A 20,743-nucleotide genomic window follows, 5' to 3' on the forward strand; every position below is an offset into this window, starting at 1 on the left:
GGTAGTTTGTGGTGGTGGGTAGTTAGTGAGCTTTCCATGAGCTGGAAAGATACCGTTGTGATGTCATCGGGTTATCAGAAGTCAGATGGACAGGAATGGGAGAAACTTGCATTGACGAAGGGCATAAGATGTTGTACATCGGCGAAGACAAGTTACACCGACACGGAATAGCCTTCATAGTGAATAAAGAAGCAACCAAAAGTGTTCTCAGCTGTACGCCTGTATCTAGCCGACTCATCCATATCCGAATTGCAGCCAAGCCGTAAAACATGAGCATCATCCAAGTGTATGCTCCTACACCTGAGTATGAGGATGAAGAAGTTGAAAAGTTTTATGAACAACTGGATTCCATCATTGCAAAGATTCCAAAGAAAGACATCCTCGTAGTACAAGGTGATTGGAATGCCAAAATAGGGCCTGACACTTACAACGACTGGGCTGTAACAGTAGGGAAATTCTTCTTGGGAGAAACAAAGAAACGAGGCATCCGACTGCTAGAATTCGCTAAAAACCATCGCCTCACTGTAGCCAACACCCTTCTCCCACACAAACTATCTAGGACTGCGACATGGCATTCACCCAATGGGCAAGTGCATAACCAGATTGACTTCATTCTGGCACCACAACGCTTCAGGTCGAGCATTAACAAGGCACAGACAAGAACCTTCCCAGGCGCTGACATTAAAAACGACCATGACCTTGTTCTGGCAACATTTATATCAAACTCAAAGCGAAGCAATTCTCAAAGAGCCCTCGCATCCGCTTTAACCTGGAGAAACTGAAAGACCCGGAGATAGCCGAGGTATTTAAAGGCCAGGTAGTGGAAGGTTCGCTGCACTGAACCTTCTAGAGGTACATGAATACACTTATCAACAACGCCAACGAAGTGTACATTGACGGCGGCGAAGAACTCCTCGGAAGGGAAAGAAAGAAAAAGAAACCATGGGTCACAGACGAAATCCTCGACCTGTGTGAAATGAGACGTGAACTCAAGGGCGAAAGGAATGAAAGTGATTTGGCAAGACGGCAATACCACGAAGCTAACAGGAAGGTGAGAAGGAAGATGAAGGAGGCAGAAGAAAACTGGATTGAGGAACAGTGCAATGAGATTGAAAAAGGCTTTGAAAGTGGGAGCAGCAAACAGGCCTACAGCACGCTAAGAAGCCTCACTCAGTCAAGTCAAGCAAGAACTGCTGTAATAGAGGACAAAGAAGGCAAACTCCTTTCAGACAGTGAAGACGTCCTGGAAAGGTGGACAGAATACTGCACTGGCCTGTATAACCACCAGCTCCACCCAGACAGCTCCATATTGGAAAACGACACTCTGTCAGCTGAACGTGACAACTATTGTCCACCCATACTGAAGGAGGAGGTCAGAAACGCAATACGAAGCTTGAAAGAAGGGAAATCACCGGGTGTGGACAATATCCCAGCAGAAATGTTGCGGCAAGGTGGTGAGGCGTATGTTGCAGTCCTTCAAGCAGTATGCCACAAAATACTTGCCGAAAAGAGATGGCCAGAACAGTGGACGCAATCACTGGTGATTCCTCTGCCAAAGAAGGGCAACCTGAGACAATGCCAGAACTATAGGACCATTAGTCTTATTAGTCACCCAAGCAAGATCATGCTACGAATCCTCCTCAACAGACTGAAGTCAAGGGCTGAAGAAGTACTCGCCGAAGAACAAGTTGGTTTCAGAAAGGGAAGAAGCACCATTGAGCAAATATTGAATTGCAGAATACTCATTGAGAAACACCTTCAACACCAACGCGACTTGTTCCATAACTTTATTGACTTCAAGAAAGCGCTTGACAGGGTTTGGCATGAGGGACTGTGGTATGTGCTGAGGGGATATGGAATCGACGAAGGCGTCGTGAGCGTGATGGAGGCCCTATACAAGAATTGCAACAGTGCAATGCTCCTCAACAACCAACTAGAAGAGTTTTTCAGATGGAGAAGGGAGGTTGCGTCTGCGGTCCTCAGGTTTCCCCCAGCGACTACTTTGTAGTTATGGGCCTGAGTGTATGTGAGTAGTTAGTGTAGTGGGTGATGGTGGTGGGTAGTTAGTGTGGTGGGTAGTTAGTGGTGGGTAATTAGTGGTGGTGGGTGATGGTGGTGGGTAACTAGTGGTGGGTAACTAGTGTGGTGGGTGATGGTGTGGGTAGTTGGTGGTGGGTAGTTAGTGTGGTGGGTAGTTAGTGGTGGGTGGTAGTCAGTGGTGGTGGGTGATGGTGGTGGGTGATGGTGGTGGGTAGTTAGTGGTGGTGGGTGATGGTGGTGGGTAGTTATTGGTGGCGGGTGGATGATGGTGGTGGGTAGTTTGTTCAGGAAAACAATTTGGTTTAAACATTTTTAATATCAAGAAACAAGGTGCAATACAGCGTTCAATTAATGACTTGAGCAACAACAAGCATGAGCTTATATCGTGCTCGTTCATATGTAACAAGCAATACACAAACGCAATGGCGAAAATACACACATTATTTGACAATGAAAAGAAGGTTGAAGTTCAAGACAAAACTAAACTAAACAAGAAAAACAACAACAACAAAAAAAAACACACACACACACACATACATAATTCTTCACACAAAACATACGGCGGAATTGTTATTTTATAAAAGGACAACTGCTCCCCAGTGCCACTTGTGTTGGAATGGGGAAATGCACTGGAGGAAAACGAAGGTTTCAAAGCCAGACGATCGAATTCTGTGTGCAACACGTGGACTGTCCTCCTCACGGGCACCTTGCTGGAGAGCAGTGCTACCTTTTTTTTTTCTTTTTTTTTTTTAGCATATTTTCCGTTTTCCTCTGATTGTATTGCTCTGTTGTTGTTGTTGTTGTTTTTGTTTTGTTTGTGTGTGTGTGTGTGTGTGTGTGTGTGTGTGTGTGTGTGTGTGTGTGTGTGTGTGTGTGTTTGTTTGTTTGTTTGTTGTTATTGTTTTTTTTTGGGGGAGGGGGGGTTGTTTTTTTTTTTGGTTTTGTTTTTAGTGGGCTAAGGGCATTGGTATAGTCTCTTATACAGAAGACCGGCAGTTAAACCAGCACATAGAGGAGTGATTGAAGGGAAGGGACGGACATACCCCCCTCTCCCTCACCACCACCACCCTCCTCCCTTTTCCGAGCCCTTTGCATTAAATGAACCAACCATAGCCCTGCTTTTTATTACACGGGGCCTATATCATTAACCTGGCAGTTCATACAGCCTTTTCAGTGAAACGATCAGGCCACACACACAGCATCACTTGTACAGCGACAAGCACACTTGGGAACACCATGCTGATGTTTGCATGCGTTAGCTTTGTCAGAATTGGAATGTTGTGTACCGAGCGCACCAGATTAAAAAAAAAAATCCTCATGAAGAAAATCAGTCAATTAACTGATAAATCAATCAAGATCAAACTCAAAGGGAATTAGTATTCATTCCAAGAAAAAGAAAAACAACCCTTGGAAGCACATGGATGAAATAAATACAGTCGTAGCATATACTTACGATATAGATAAAGTATTGAACTATGTAACAAGGTGTAGCGTCACTCATGCAAAAAACCCACATACAATCACGAACACCTACAAAAATGCATGTATTGCCAGAGGTACCATGATGACAGACATTACGATGACCTAAATCATAACGAACATGTTGCAATGCTGAAAAATGCATATCGTTATAACAATAGAATAAATAAGTTAGCATTGTTCCCTATTTCACACACACACACACACACACACACACACGCACGCACGCACGCACGCACGCACGCACGCACGCACACACACACACACACACACACGCACACACACAATGTCTTCAAGTGAGCGGGCAGATTAGGCTGCCAGAAAGGCAACGCGCAATTGTGAAGGCTCAATACCATTATATCTGAAAGAATGTTATTGATGTATTGAGAAAGTTTCCCTTGATCGACTTAGAAATAGGCTAAAAGCTTCAAACTACCAATATTATCGCCACTGTATAAATGCAGTTACAGCGAGCAACCCCAAGGCTTTCCTGAATTATCTATCTATCTCCCAGTCAAGACCGATTATAAGTTTGATTTATCGATTTCGTTTAAATGCCTCACGTACAAAATATTTCAAAAACATACAGTGCTTATGCGGAAAAGAAGTAAATAACTATGACATTCTTGTTGAGTGTCCAAGAACAAGCCAACTCGTCTTTAAAAAGCTCATTGACCAGTTTCCACAGAACACGTATTTGTCCTTAGAAGATGTTTTGAATAATTATCCATTACTCCGACAATTTTCTGAATGTTTGAATCAAAGTCCAGTTGGTATCTACCTTTGATTGATTATGCTTGTTTTTATAATGAGCATGCTTTATCCTGTTATGGGAATGTTTGAGAGCCATATTTACACTCAGTCCAATCTGTCGCAGCTCTTCCTTTTAACCTCTGACGCTTTTCATGTCTCCTTCCTTGTCTCAGTTATCCTAACACCTCTTTTCATCACCCCCAACCCCAACACCAACGCGCACGCATACACATACTGCAATGCCCGTCTGATATCACTTAACAGTGAAAAGACGTTAATCTAAAGAAAGAAAGAAAAGAAAAGAAAGAAAGAAAGAAAACACACACACACACACACACACACACACACACACACACACACACACACACACATACGTGCGCGCACACGCACACAGACACAGACAGACATACAGACAGACACACACACACACACACACACACACACACACACAGAGCTACACACACACACACACACACACACACACACACACACAAACATGCGTGCGCGCACACGCACACAGACACACACAGAGACACAGACACAGACACACACACACACACACACACACACACACACACACACACACAAACACACACACTTGATGAGCCAAAAAGCGCACAAATCTATCTATCTATGTGGTAGTGTGGACTGAAGTTCCGATTACCTCCCGTTTTGTTGTGTTGTAGATTATTGAGGTAAAAAGATTTGGAAGTTAATTAAAAAAAAATGCTTTTCTTTTTAATGTATTAACCAAGAGTATTTGTAGTATTGATGAGTATTTTAATTTATTTTTAGTATTGTTTTTGTTATATGAATAATTTTATGGATTATACTTTAAATTTGATGTGAATAGTCCGATTTTAGTTTTTACAAAGACGCCAAGAAGCCGCCATGTTCTGCACCCTGTAGTAGTTTAGCCTGTTGTTTTAAAGGTAAATTTTCTGTATAAAATGATTAAAAATGCATAAATGATAGTTGCTAGAAATAGATGAAAGATACTATTTTGTTTGTCTGTAGAAGGATGACGCCAAATTGAGTAGATTTGGTTAAGATTTTCTCCAGGTTTTATGAATCAAAAAACGCGGGAGTGGAAAGTGGATTTGAGAAAGAAGAGAATTGATCTGAGTTCAGATATCGCAGGAGCCACTGTTGGCTATCGGGGCGACAAACAATATTGTTAGTGTTTTAATAACACTGTCAGGTGCATGCTGGGGTGTTACTGTGGTTGACACTGATGTTTGATTTGCCATTTTGGGGCATCCACGTTTGGATCTTATTTTTGAAATGTGCCAAGAGATCTCTGGGACTGGTTCTTCACAGAATCACAGAAATGTTTGGCTATAGGCTAAAAGCCTTTTGCCCTCATAATCAGTGTCAATTTTATGTGCTTTTGGATCACTTTTTGTGAACAGACCCTTGTTTAAATCTGGCATAGTGTATACTATATTTATCTACAGCTCAATAAAGATTTAACTCTGTGGAAAATACATGGTCCTTAAACTTTTTGTCAATGTGATTTTTTAAGGCGTTTACCGATGGTGCATTGATGGTGTCATAGGAAAGGTTATTCCACAGATTTATGATACGGTTAGTAAAGAACTTGCGGAACTGGTTAGTTACGAAATTAGTTTTGTTTATTTTGAAGTTGTGCCCTCGAGTTTTATCGTGGTTAGCCATAGTAAACAAGGAAGAGGTGGTGCAAGGACCATAAATATTGTGCATGATCTTGTATACTTCAATGAGATCACCTCTTAATCTTCTAAACTCTAGGCTAGGCATATTAAAAAGAGCCAGGTTCTTGCAGTCTTATATTTTAACTTTATAAGATGTTACCAAAGAAAAGAATAAGGGGTGGGTTTTTGTGTGTGTGTTCCACAGTGTTTTGTGATTACCTTAAAGATAGTTTATGCTCTAAATGGCGTGATTTAATTGTCGCTACCTAGGAGTGACAGCTGATTGTCTCTTTTATATAATGAGTATTGAGATAAGCTGCTGTGGCTCTGATGTATGTTAGATTGTTTTATTGAAAATTGCCGTTGGCTGATATGTAATGGTTTGTTTTGCGTGCAGAGGCGCGGCGGCAGCATTTATATATATTTTATTATTATTATTATTATTTTATTTTATTTTTTTAGAGGGATTATGATTAGGAGTAGGAATAGCAAAATTTAGGTTTAGTAAGGGGTTAAGATTAGGATTTGCCAAATTTTGGGACTGGGATTTGTTAATAGGAGGACAGGAAAATTTGAGGGTTTTTTTGTTGTTGTAGTTTTTGTGAAATAATTGTGGGAGAAGTTAGAGGTGCATGGTTGTGTGTTCTTGTGTTTTTTTTTTTACCCATTGTCCAGCCCATAAGCCCCTTCTAAAATACTCCTTGATTAATAAATGGTTGCTTGAAAATGATAAAGCAGTCTCTGTTATAATTTGTGTATTGTTAGTGAGGCTGTATATTTGTTTTGTAAATTTTTGTATGGTGTCCTGGTTAGACTGTATGACTGGGTGTTGATATTGTTGTTTGTCGTATCTATGTGTTGTTCTGTATTGCTCATAGTCAGGTGAGTGAGTTGTGGGTGTGGTGGGATCCTGCAAATTATAAATTTAATGTGAGCAGCTAAGCTCTCATTTGTTTTCTAAGGGAAATAACCCATGGGCTTTATCTGTTTATATATTAAATACTTATTTTCTTCTTATTTTTTTTATTCGCAATTTAATCTTTTTAGTTTTGATATTTATTGACTTATTTTATTTCGCTTCATTTTATTTTATTTATTTTTATTATTATTTTATTTTGTTTTTTGATTCGTTTTTGGCTCACACTGCTGCATCTATCTATCTTTTCTGTTTTTATTGTATGACAGAATGTCGGGACAAGGCGCGGCAGCCAACCCTACCGTCTCTCACAGGAACCCTAGAGTGCAGGTCAGTGTCTGTGTGTTGGTCAGTGTGTCCGTGTGCAGGTCAGTGTGCATCCTTGTGGTTCAGCTCAATAGTACAGCAGCCTGACAGGTGCTGCCACAGGTTTTCCCTTTTCTTTCTTTCAACGTTTTTACACACCATGTGTTTTGATTAAATGGGCTCGCTTGAGTGGGCTCTCTCTTGGTGTCTTTGTCTCTCTCTCTCTCTCTCTCTCTCTCTCTCTGCCCCTGTTTCTGTCTCCGTCCGTCTGTCTGCCTGTCCGTCTGTCTGTCCGTATGCCTGCTTGTCTGTCTGTCTGTCTCTCCAACATGCTCACTCGCCCTTTCTCTTCATGATCTTTTTGAATTCATATACCGACAAGACATGTCTACTTCAAAAATGGCTACGTTCGATCATCTGACACCGAAAAAGGTTTTATGTCATTACATCTGACATAGGATGTCAAATGCATGCAATTATGCTTTTTATTTGATAAGATTTAAATGATAGGTGTGTATAACTGATTCATTTTTGTATTAAACATTATGTTAACAACATCCTTTTATAGTAATCGCTATCTCTGTCTGTCTCTCTGTCTCTCTTTTTCTCATTTAATCAACAACAGCACATGCACGCACGCACGCACGCACACACACACGCACGCACGCACGCACGCACGCACGCACGCACGCACGCGCACGCACACACACAGTGAGTTTATTACATTTACCCCATCATGGATGTGAAGGAGGGGTTAACATACCAAGACACCGTTTGCAAAAGTATGGACAGATAGTGCACCTGTCTCAGTGGCAGATGATGAAATACAGCACTCACTGCTAACTGCTGGCTGAGAGCTCCTCAGTAAAAATAGGGACAGCAACTGTCTATTAACAAATTGACCTTTACAGGCAGCCTTGGACCTCTGGATAGACGCTGTCAAGGACTGGTTTCCGGAGAGGCAAACCAGCACACTCTTCCTTCCTCCGATCCGGTTCAACCGGGTTCCTCATGGCGTCACCACCGTGGGAGGAGAGTCTGTGCTGGTTCGCCAGCAGCCCTCCGACCAGCCTCCAAGTATGATGACTTGTTTGTTTGTTTGTTTGATCCGTAATTGATCATCATCTCCACGGGACTAATCAGTGATGGGGAAGAACGAGAGAAAGAGAAGATGGAGAGATGGATAAATAGATAAATAGACAGACAGAGAGTCAAAATAAAAGTAATGCGATCAGTGAAAAGGCATTGAAGTGCACATGTTACAAAGCACAATACTCAGATGATTCATAAAAAAGCATTGGCACAAAGAAGCAGCAAACACCGCATACAATATGAGTGACTAATATAATAACAGGCTTTAGCAGGAACACTTACGCGCGCGCACGCACGCACGCACGCGCATACATACATTTGCACACAGTGATGCGAGCGCATGTCGCAAACTAGCAATGCCAAGAAGAGATCGAGGAAGTCGGGAATGTTAGGTTGTTTGACCTGCAACTTGAGACTGAGTTGGAGCCCGAACAGTATGCATGACCCCCAAACTGTCGTGATTCTCAGGTGGCAGACCACCCCTGTACCCGGCTAGCTTATCGGCAACACCTCCCCAAGCACCTCAGCCCGTGGCTGGAAGACTCTGGCCTCTACCTCCATCCACCCCCTCCAGCGTTGAGCACGTGCTGGACAGCGATGTTCGTGATGATGAAGCGATGACACGTGTTCTCCACTGTCTGGGTGTCGTAGCTCGGGAACAGCATGACGCTATGATGGTTCTGTCCGAACTGGGGTTCAGGAGGTACCTGGACGGCCAGGTAAACCCACTGTCTGCTGCGGCTTGCGCTCTGCTTCCAAATGTGTACGGCATGGGTCGTCAGGTCCCAGATGGAGACTTTGATGTCCTCATCATCAGCAGAGACTACGGGCTGGTCTGCGGGGAGGTGAAGTCCGTAGGCGTGACACCAAACACCACTGACTTGGCCATTGTAAAGAAGGTGAGTGAAGCTTGCTTTTGTTAATGCTTATCCCAAAGGAACTTACTCCATGAGTAATGGTTAGTTTTTTTTCTTGTGATATTGTTCCACTTTTCAAAGAGAGAGAGAGAGGCTTTGCGCTTTGACACTTTAATGTCATTGGCTATGAGGTCCTTATATCATGGAGAGACAGACAGACAGAGAGAGACAGCCAGACAGACGGACAGCCAGGCAGAGACCGATAAAGAGACAGGGACAAGAAGATAATAATAATAATAATAATGGATACTTATATAGCACACTATCCAGAAATCTGCTCTAGGTGCTTTACAAAAACGCTTTTGATAACATAAAACATTATATCTATGTTACATGCACACACCAAAATGTGACCACACACACACACACACACACACACGCACGCACGCACGCACACACACACACGCACACTGCATACATACATTTTAACATACATGTGTATCTAACAGCTACCCTAACACATACGCACACATAGGCAGGCACAAACTTACATAGACACACGCACACACAATACACATTCATATACATGCATGTAGTTGTGGACCTGCCACAATTGAACTTATTGCTGAGGGAAAAGGTGAGGTTTGAGACGAGATTTAAAAGATGCGAGGGAATCAGAATGACGGAGGTTATCAGGGAGCTTGTTCCACGTCTTTGGCGATTGAAAAGAAAACGATCTGTGTCCATAGGTCTTACTTCTGACGTGAGGTATCCTGAGAAGTCGAGTATCAGAGGAAGAACGGAGCTGGCGATAAGGGGTATAGATATGGATGAGTTCAGAAAGATATTTGGGGCCAGATCCGTTGACTGCAGAAAAGGTCAGAGTGGATAGCTTATAGTCTATTCGATCAGAAACAGGCAACCAGTGGAGAGACTGAAGGAGAGGAGAAACATGGTCAAATTTAGAAGCTCTGCAAATGAGTCTGGCAGCGTTATTCTGAATTCTTTGGAGTCTGTCTAACAGGTATTTGGGAAGGCCGGCCAAAAGAGAGTTGCAGTAATCCAATCTTGAGAGAACCAGAGAGCATACAAGTGTCTTGGTTGCATCGGTTGAGAGATAGCGGCGGATAGAGCTGATTCTACGCAGTTCCAAATAGGCAACTTTACAGATATTCGAAATGTGCTGTTGGAAGGAAAGAGACTGATCCAGGATTACACCAAGACTGCGAACAGAGGGAGAAAGTGAAACAGGTGTGCTATTGATCAGAACAGAGTCAGGAAAGGAAGGATGTTGACGAAACTTCTTTGGACAGGTTATCATAAATTCAGTCTTATCATCATTTAATTGCAGCTTGTTGAGAGTCATCCAGTCCTTTAGGCCAGCAATGCACTCCTGTGTTTGAGTCACCAGTGCATTAAATTCAGCTATGGAAGCCGACTGATAAAGTTGTGTGTCATCAGCAAAGCTCTCATGCGACATCGCATGATGACTGATGACATCCGACACAGGAGCCGCATACAGCACGAAAAGAACAGGACCTAGGACGGACCCTTGTGGGATACCATATTTCAAGGCAGATACTCTAGAGTATGTACCATTTACACACACTTTCTGTGTACGATCTGACAGGTAAGACGTGATCCATGCTAGTGCAGTGTCACGAATACCAAAGGAAGTTTTAAGTCTGTTCAAGAGGATAGAGTGGTCGATAGTGTCAAAAGCTGCTGACAAATCTAAGAGAGCGAGAACAGATATCTTATCCTCATCAAATCCCGAAAGCAAATCATTCACTATTCTAAGAAGGGCTGTTTCGCAACTATGACCACGTCTATAAGCTGACTGGTGGGAATTAAGTAAACCATTCTGCTCCAGATGAGCTAAGAGCTGAGACAATATGATCTTTTCTAGCAGTTTTGATAAAAATGACAGATTAGAGACAGGTCGATAATTTTTCAAACAATTATGATCCAAAGATGGTTTCTTGATGAGTGGACGTACAACAGCAGATTTGAAGCTTTCAGGGAAACAACCAGACAGTAAGGAAGAATTGATGACATGAGTACTATGTGGCAGTAGAACATCAATACATTCAACCAACAAAGAAGACGGGACAGGGTCAAGCTCACAGGATTTCGGACAAGCGCTCAGACACACTTTCTTCACAAAATCTTCAGTAACCGGTTGGAAACAATGTAAAACAGGACCACTGTACACGCGTTCTTGAACGGGTGAAGAAGGAGACACAACAGAGTCAAGCGTCTCACGAATGCATGATATTTTGCCGGTGAAGAAGTCAGAAAACTTTTGAGGGAGTTCCTGCACCGAAAATGTTGTAGGGAGAGGAGTGTTTTTCATTTTACCTAGTAGATTGTTCGTAGCGTTGAAAAGCTGTTTGGCTGTGGTGCATGCAAGTATTTTAGAAGAGTAGAACTTTGACTTTGCCCTGTCAACAATGTTTGTTACATTATTCCTGGCTGTCTGAAAAATGTCCCTACTGATGGTCAAACTAGTGGCACGCCAGTGCCTCTCAGCTCTCCTTCTCTCCCGCTTGGCCTCCAACAGCTCTGGTCCCACGGTGTTGTACCAAGGCGACGGGGGACGATTGGAGATCAGGCGCCGAGTCGACGGGGCGTGCCTGTCGAGTGCAGCGCGTAGGACAGTGGATAGCTGGTCAGCAGTCGGCTCAAAAGGGATATTAGGCAGCAGGTCAGCTTTAAATAAGTCTAAGTCGATTGAGGTCAGTGTGCGCACCTCCCTATACACACGGGGCGTGGGAGGTTTGGTGAGGTTCAGATGACACGTCACACTGTGATGGTCGGAGGACAGGGTGTGATCGACGGTGGTAGACTTCAGGAGGCAGTCCTCATTTCTGTGCAACACCCAATCGACGATGTGACCACGATTGTGTGTAGGCTCGGTTACAGACTGGTTAAGATCGAACAAACTGACAATTGCAAGTAATTTAGAGGTATAAAACTGTGTGGGTGAATCAAAATGAAAATTAAAGTCACCAACAATAAGTAGGGAGCCTGGTAAACTATTAGCGTATTCTAGGAAGTCCGGAAACTGTTCTATGAACATCGTATCAGAAAGTTTATTTTTCTTGTTTGGTGGCGGACGGTAGAGGCAGAACACATTGAGGTGGGAATGTGGCAGCGACAGTGAAAGCTGGGCCAGTTCGAATGAGGCATGGTTGAAGGGAAAGGCAGATGTGTACGTTGTGTGTGGGAGCAGCCTGTCTGACACAACGAAGGCGATTCCTCTCCCGCAAGTTGTTGTAACACGAGGGAAGGAGGTGGTAGTGTAGCCAGGGGGAGCGAGATCTCGACACTTAGCTTCATCCCCAGTACTGCGAAGCCAAGTTTCTGTGATACACAGGATGTCGAGGCTGATTGAGAGCAGATGTTTGTTGATCGCTGAGCGTTTGAGGCGAGGACCAACTGACTGGGCGTTGAACAGACCTAGAGAAATTTGAGTTAAGCGGTGGGAGGGAAAGCAGGACAGAGGTACACGAATATGGTTACTAAAGTTGATGCATTTAACAGGATGGTCAGTGGAAGTTACACGTCCAGTACCACACACAACAGCTATCTTCCTCTGCTTGCGACGTCCTGCACGATGAGTGCGAACACGGGGGAGGTGGCAACCTATACCCACACCTCTGATGGCGTCGATGACAGAAGGGTCAAGTGCTGCAGGAGGCACGGACAGGAGTTGGTCCCGTGTGTAAGACACACGGGGAGAATGAGCATTAAGCAAGGGCCTGTGGTAGAGGTCAGCTTCAGGAACACGCAGAGCGGGCTGCGCGTGCGAAAGGGGATGGTGAAGAAATGGCGTGCTCTGACAAGCAAGAATACTTGCCAGGTTACACAGAAAACATGTCCAAATAACTTGAAGTTCCGGTGGCAGAATCGCACAAAACAAGCACCAGTGTATACTCCACTCCATCATAAAATACATACACAACTTTTACGTCAACGCACAATCACATTCCAACACAACTGACGAAAGAAATGAGAGCTAGGACTATGCTGCCTGTCAGGCGTAGCCCTTGCCCAATTAGATGAATCAAGATGCGTAGATGCGCGCGTGTGTGTGTGTGTTTGTGTGTTCGTTCTTTAGTTTAGCGTCTTTTCACTATTAGTGATATTAGACGATAGGGGGGAGGGGGGTGTGGGGGGGAAGAGAAGTCAGAATAAAACAAAAAAGGTAGAAAACTACTAAGAAATGCATAACTAACATGAAATTAACTTTAACAGTAACAATTCAGTAATGATGATAATAACTAAAACCATTAACATGATTATGAAGTACATTAAAGGAATGTAGAAATAGGGCTGTGAACTAATGCCTTTGAAAGTTATACTAAATGAACCTCGTTAGAAATAACGTTCCCAAAATCAGCTGCAGAATAGTTACTCTCTGTGAAATACTTTGGCAAAAAGATACGTAACTGCTGACATTGAAACAAACTATGATGCAAGTCGAACTGCTTACCACAAATGCATATAACATTTTTATATGCATATAACATTTATTATATTTTGTCTTCAGCGCGTCAAGTTTTATACAGAAGAAAGTAGAGGTTATTAATCTTGTATAGTGAGCTGAAGAATTCAGTATTTTTTCTTTAATAATACGTTAGGGGAATAATGTCCCTTTCTGTTTTGAAGACTTCGTTTATGAAATCGACCCCATGCTGTTTTTTCCAACATAGTGTATGCTTCTTTCACGGAAAGTCGGACAAATATTTTTGTTGATTTTTCTGAATCTTGTGCTCCTCTTTTAGCTGCTTTATCAGCAGTTTCATTGCCATAAATGCCCACATGAGAAGGCACCCAACAGAAAATTACATCAGTACCTTTAATCCTCAATGTACCGAATGATTTGCCTCAGTAACTAAGTCAGGTCTTGTTTCAAGGCTAAACGATTCTAGAGCATAAAGTACTGATTTGGAATCAACAAAGAATGCTATTTTCAAGAAAACTATTTGATGGTTCACCAAGTAGCTCAGTGCTTGTATAATAGCAACAAGTTCAGCTGTAAAAATGGAAAGATTCTTTCCAATAAAGTAAGATTTTTCAACTTTAAAAGCGAGAATAGTGAAAGCCGCGCCAGCATTTTTGTCATCAAGAATGGATCCATCTGTAAATACATGGAGATGATTCTGGTATTTTTGTGCTATGTGTATTCTGGCAGTACTCGTGATATTTATGTTTTCTTCCTTTTTTGTTTCAGAATAGTTCATATCAAAATCTGCTTTCAACATTTCCCAAAAAGGAATAGAAGTATAAGATGGTTTTATAGCTAACTCGTTCATGTTAACACCAGATTCTTTTAACAGATTTGAAACGTAAGTTGCAACTGTTTCTTGTGATGAAATAGCTTTAGCTCTTTTTGGAAAATCAATGTCAGATCGTACTGTCAGTTCATCAGCAATGAAATTTTCTGTCATAGAAGTGTATCTTACAGCGAATTTTGCTTTTGCTAACTCACGATGCTCATTTAAAGGAAGAATTCTGGCTGTTTTGTATGTTTGCTGGTTGGATGCATGAAAGGGCACTCCGGGGGCAATTTTGATAGCCTTACGGTCTACACTTTGAATCTTTTGTAATAGATAATTTAGGTGCACTGAAAAGTATTTCTTGTGCATACGTTAAATTAGATTTTACAAGAGCCATGGAAAGATGGATCAGTGTTTTTGTATCCATTCCCCAATGTAAGCGGCTTAGAATTTTCGTTAGATTGATACTTTTCCTTGCCTTTGTTAAGATGTAATCAAAGTGAATTTTCCATGTCAGTTCTGAAGTAAGATAAACACCTAAAAACTTCACCACCTGTTTATAATCAATGACGTCACCAAGTAAATTAAAAATAGGCATGCTAGATGGGTTACCACCTGAATTAAACGACATCATACATGTTTTTTCTGTCGATAAGGCTAAACCATTTTAAAACATATAGTTACCAAGGTTGTCAGGATCAGATTGATACAAATGCCGTATGTAATTTTGTGCTCTTTGTGGGGTTGACTTTTTTTTAGAGTGACACCCATCCACATACAAATGTCATCATCATACTGTACTATAACTACACGATTTGACAATACCTTTGGGAGATCCTGAATAAGAATATTAAAAAGTATAGGGGCTATAACTGAGCCCTGAGGAATTCCCATGTCAAGTTTATGTGGTAAAGAATAATGTGTTCCCACCCTCGCTTGGATAGTTCTATTAGATAACAAGCTTTTTATATACTCATAGAGATTACCAGGTATTCCGACTGATTTCAGTTTGTATGGCAGATGTTTGTGCCAAACTTGATAGTAGGCTTTTTTAACATCAAAAAACGTTGCCAAGACACTTTTTCTGTGGGCAAACTGACGTTTTATTTGAGTTGTAATTTTTACTAGTTGTTCGACTGTTGATCTTCCTTTTCTAAAGCCTGCCTGATTCACTGGAATGATATTGTATATTTCACAGTAAGTTATTATTCTCAGCAGGACTATTTTTTTTCCATTAGTTTACTGACATGCGAGGTCAAAGCAATAGGCCTATAGCTATTTTTATTACGTTTAGGTTTTCCAGCTTTTAGAACTGGTACCACTATTGATCTTTTCCATATCTGTGGTTCCCTTCCAGATATCCAACATTTCTGATATATTTTGTGAAGGAGAATGATACATTTTTCTGGAATGTTTTTTATCATCTCATTTGATATTGCATCGATGCCAGTGGAACTTTTTTCATTGCTAAGGGAAGCTATTGCGGTTTGTAGCTCTTCATATGTAATAGGAGAATTAAACCACAAGTCAATTTGCGGAGTCGGATCACTGTATAAAGGACTGTTTTCTTCTCTGTCTCTGTGTGTCTTACACTCCTGTGATAAACCTTCGTTTTTACTATTTTGCGCAAACATTTCAACAAAGATTTCTGCCTTTTCCTTATCTGTTAGAAATTTGTGAGTCGTTTGATATTGGGCAACTTGGTAACTTGATTCCATTTTTCATTTCTTTCATTTTTGTCCAAACTTTATATGTCTTTATGATCTGAAATTTCTTGTGAACAAAACGATGACCAATAATCTTTTTTAGCTTGGGCTAATGTCATATTCCTCTGAGTGTTTGCTTTCTTCATTTCTGCCATTGTTAGCAGTTTATTGTTGTTGTGGCTGTGGCAGCTGCTGCAGATAACATTGTCCTTGGCGGTAACCAGGTTCAGAGAGCCCTGAAGCAGCTGAAGAAGGGAGAGAGGGTACTGAAGCATCTGGTGTCAGACCTGCCTCCAGTGACCATCACCAAGGTTCTGATGCTGCCCAATGTGTCCGCCCACCAGCTTCGACAAGCATTGGCCAATGACCAAGTTGCTTCAAGAGTGAGTGTAAATAGGCAGTGGTCATGACACGCTCCCCGCACTTCACACTCACACACACACACACACACGTGCGCACGCATGCATGCACACACGCATGCATGCACACACACACACACACACACACATGTATATGTATATATATGTGTGTGTGTGTGTGTGTGTACACATCACACACGCATACATATCACACACACATGCACATTGTACGCAACCCCCACACACTCACCCACTCACCCACACTCACCTCCACACACTTGCGTGCACGCATGCATGCGCAAAGCAATTCCTCTTCATTTTACTATCAAAACAGAACAAACACTGACCGTCTGGGGAACTCACTACCGTATGTGCTACACCACATGGGGTGGGGGATGCTGCCTTAAAAAACAACAACAAAAAACCCCAACAGATTGCAACTCTGCCATTCCCCAGTCGGTTTCAACAGTGGACAAATTTCACGGGCTTCTGCATGACCCAAAGTTATGATATTATTCTCTTTGGCAGTGTTTGTGTTGGGCCAGTGTGGGACCCGTGACAAGAGCTGAGGTGTTAACCTCAGCGTGTGTTCTTGGACATTGACAACTCTTGTGGTGTCTGGTCAGCAGTGTTTGGGAATGATATGATTTGACATGAATACTTATATAGCGCATATCTTCGGTCGAAGACCAAGCTCTAAGCGCTTTACAAACACGGGGTCATTTACACAACAGGCTGCCTTCCTGTGTAGAGCAGACTGACGGCTCCCTGTGGTTTCCTGTGTCATTCAGTCAGGTTTCGGTCATGCACACACATACAGACATGTAGCATTTTACGTGTAAGATCGTTTTATTTATCTACTCCGCCATGTAAGCAGCCATACTCCATTTTCAGGTGTGTGCATGCTGGATGTGTTCTTGTTTCCGTAACCCACCGAACGTTCATATGGATTACAGGATTTTTAATATGCGTGTATGATCGTCTGTGAGCGTGGGGTTCAGGTACTAGCAGATCTGCACATACGTTGACCTGGGAGATTGGAAAAAATCGCCACCCTTTACCCACTAAGCGCTTTTACCGAGATTCAAACCCTCAGACTGAAAGTCCGAAGCTTTAACCACTCGGCTGTTGCACCCGGAATGACGCCGTGCCGGCATTTGGCAATGTTTGTGTCGGGCCAAAACAACACTGTGCCGGCATTTGGCAATGTTTGTATCGGGCCAGAACAACGCCGTGCCGGCATTTGGCAGTGTTTGTATCAGGCCAGAACAATGCCGTGCCGGCATTTGGCAATGTTTGTATCGGGCCAGAACAACGCCGTGCCGGCATTTGGCAGTGTTTGTATCAGGCCAGAACAATGCCGTGTCGGCATTTGGCAATGTTTGTATCGGGCCAGAACGACGCCGTGCCGGCATTTGACAATGTTTGTGTCGGGCCAGAACCCTATTAATGGCACCATTCAGGAGGGGATTCTCTTTCCTCCATGGACATCTGTCTTCATCCTTTGTCTCTCCATTCCGACACCTGTAGCAGTATACTACCGGAAAACTCATTTATGTCACATCATTGAGATGTGCAATATCACCTGTATCATATTATTTGTATGCAGGGTTAATACCATCTATATTTTATTGTTTCATAGTCAGTGTTATGTTCATGAGTATGGTGTTGATTGTCATGCTTTCTTCACTCCAACAGGGGCGTCAGGAAATTTCAATTTTGATTTCGATCTTGAAGCACCTGAGTAAGTGTGTATTTGTGCACCACTGACTCTCTCTCTCTCTCTGTGTGAGTGTGTGTGTGTGTGTGTGAATGTACCTTGTGTATGCATGTGTGCGTGTATGTGTGTCCTGCAAAAGTCCTGCAAGTGTACTGTTCTGTCAGAACAGTGGCAGAAGATTAGCTCCAAAACTTCCCATTTTTCTCCCACAGGAGCTGTGCAGTTGTGTTGGGGTCCCTGACGTGGAGTCAGCGCTGCTCCACTGTCTGCTGTCCGACAGCCTGTCGCCACGTGGACGGCACTGGGAGCTGTCGGAGCCAGCACTGACGGAGCTGAGGAAGTGGCGGTGTCGTGCTGTGACCAGACCTGTTGTCATGATGACGGACGCTCAATATGACGCGTTTCTGGCCAGGTAAGTGTGGAGGTTCGTTTGTTCTTTCGATTAACGTCTGTCCACAGTAAATGTGATTTTAGACGAAAATCCATTCTCTTCCCTATGCCATCACTGCCTCATGTCATCACTAGTTTACCTGTTCCCCTCTCCCCAGTCTGCTCCCCCTCACCTCCCAAAAGGTATGAACAAAATAAAACAAACTAAATAGTCGGTCAGTAGCATTACGACAGAGAGCTAGTGGGGCTCCTAATTAAATTCTTTACTGTTTCAAACATGAGTTGATTGTCATATAAAACGTTTTCAATGGGAGCAGATGGGATTGCACACTTTTAACAATTATTATTCAACCAAACAACATAGCACAAGCACATAAACACAAAAAGCATGTGAAGGGCATTAAGTATGGCTTATCTAAGCCCTACCCTATAAGAAACAATCAGGAACAAGACTTATGCAGACAAGTTGAAAGAATCAATGTTAGTACGAGGCAAACCAATGCATCAAGAAAGACAAAGTATTAAAAGAAAAAAAAGGAAACACTATTTGACGTGAATTATTGAGAGGGAGAGTGGGAGTCATGGGGGCAATTTACTCATAGAGAAATCTGCTTTGCAGTTTTCGTTTACAGGTCTAGCGCTCCACCGCAGAATTGTTCTAAGAGAATTTTTAATCACCCAGATCTCAAAATAAATTCATGTACAACTCTGAAAATGTTGACATTTTTATCTCAATTCAATTGTGCACCTCCAAACAGCAAAACTGTTGAACTTCTGAGTTCCACTGGGACAGTGTTAATTGTTTTGAGACAACTGTTAAAAAAGCGAGGGCAGTGGAGGAAAAAGTGTTCAGCTGCTTCATTGGGGTCACCACAAGCACACCCTGGATCATTCAGTAGATGTCTTTTGTGTAAGTGAGTTAAGGTTACTCATGCGGAGTATCGGTCTGCAGTGGATAATTTGTTGCATTCTTTTTCCGTAATAGAAGCGAGCAGGAACTACTGGATCTAAAGAAGAGATCATGTTTAAGCTGACTAATAGATGTACTGGCTTGTACATATTCGGGCAGTTTGTTCCATAGTCTGGTCATTGAGGGAAAGATGGAAGCAGCATATCTCAGTTTTTTTTTCCATTCATTTCATTATGCCCATCGCTCCTGGTGGAGCATAGGCCATCAACGACCCCTCGCCATCGCACTCTGTTCTGGGCTGTTCTGGCCATTCCAGTCCAATTGGTCCTTTGCTGTTTCAGCTCTGCCTCGGTATCTCGCCTCCAGCTGTTGCGAGGCCGGCCTCTCTTCCTCCTTCCCTGCGGGTTCCAGGTCAGGGTTTGGCGTGTGATGCTGGATGCTGGATTCCTGAGAGTGTGACCGATCCATCCCCACTTCCTCCGCAGTATCAGCTTGGCCACTGGTTCCTGTCCCGCTCGCTCCCACAGATCTTCGTTTCGGATCTTCTCTTGTCATCGGATCTTGTAGATGCGCCTCAGACCGGTGTTGAAGAATGTCTGAATCTTCTGCTGCATCGTCTGTGTTGTCTGCCATGTCTTGCATCCGTAGAGCAGAACTGACTTCACATTGGAGTTGAAGATGCAGAGTTTGGTTTTTATACTGATGGCTCCAGATGTTCTTGAACATGATGAAAGCTGTTCTTGCCTTGCCGATTCTGGCTGTGACGTCTCGGTCCGTGCCTCCCTGTTGGTCAACCACGCTTTCTAAGCAGACAAAAGACTCCACCTCCCTGATGGGCTCTCCACCGACTGTGACTGGTGTGTTGGCAGTGGTGTTGATCTTCATTAGCTTGGTCTTCTTCTTTTTGATCTTGAGCCCTGTCCTGGCTGACGTGGTCTCCAGGCGAGTGGTCTTGTCCTGCATCTGGTTGTGGTTGTGTGATAGGAGTGCCAGGTCGTCAGCGAAGTCGAGGTCGTCCAGCTGTGTCCAGAGTGTCCACTGTATACCGTTGTTCCTGCCTATGTCTCAGTTTTAACTGTCGTTAATTAAATTATGATAAGATATTAATGTGTGTCTTTTTCTTCTTTTATGGGGCATAATCTTCACTCTTTGTAAAGATTATTGTGGCTTGTTCCACGAACCGCTCCAGTGATAATTCTTATAGCTTCTAAGTGAAGCTCTTCCAGACTGTCGGTTAATTTCTTGTTACAACTATCC

General features: G+C 42.9%; 1 protein-coding gene across 1 annotated transcript in view; it reads left to right on the plus strand.

The window, feature by feature from the left end:
- Positions 1–20,743, plus strand: part of LOC143282210 (uncharacterized) — a 52,398-nt gene that overhangs the window by 8,955 nt on the left and 22,700 nt on the right. Inside the window, exons 2-6 of the mRNA XM_076587812.1 lie at positions 7,131–7,191; positions 8,079–8,244; positions 8,728–9,158; positions 16,332–16,490; positions 18,399–18,598. Of these exons, the coding sequence (XP_076443927.1) occupies positions 7,132–7,191; positions 8,079–8,244; positions 8,728–9,158; positions 16,332–16,490; positions 18,399–18,598 (1,016 nt within the window). The 5' untranslated portion in view covers position 7,131. The remainder of the gene's footprint in view (positions 1–7,130; positions 7,192–8,078; positions 8,245–8,727; positions 9,159–16,331; positions 16,491–18,398; positions 18,599–20,743) is intronic.

This window comes from Babylonia areolata, chromosome 5 (genome assembly GCF_041734735.1).
Source record: "Babylonia areolata isolate BAREFJ2019XMU chromosome 5, ASM4173473v1, whole genome shotgun sequence".
Classification (NCBI taxonomy): domain Eukaryota; kingdom Metazoa; phylum Mollusca; class Gastropoda; order Neogastropoda; family Buccinidae; genus Babylonia; species Babylonia areolata.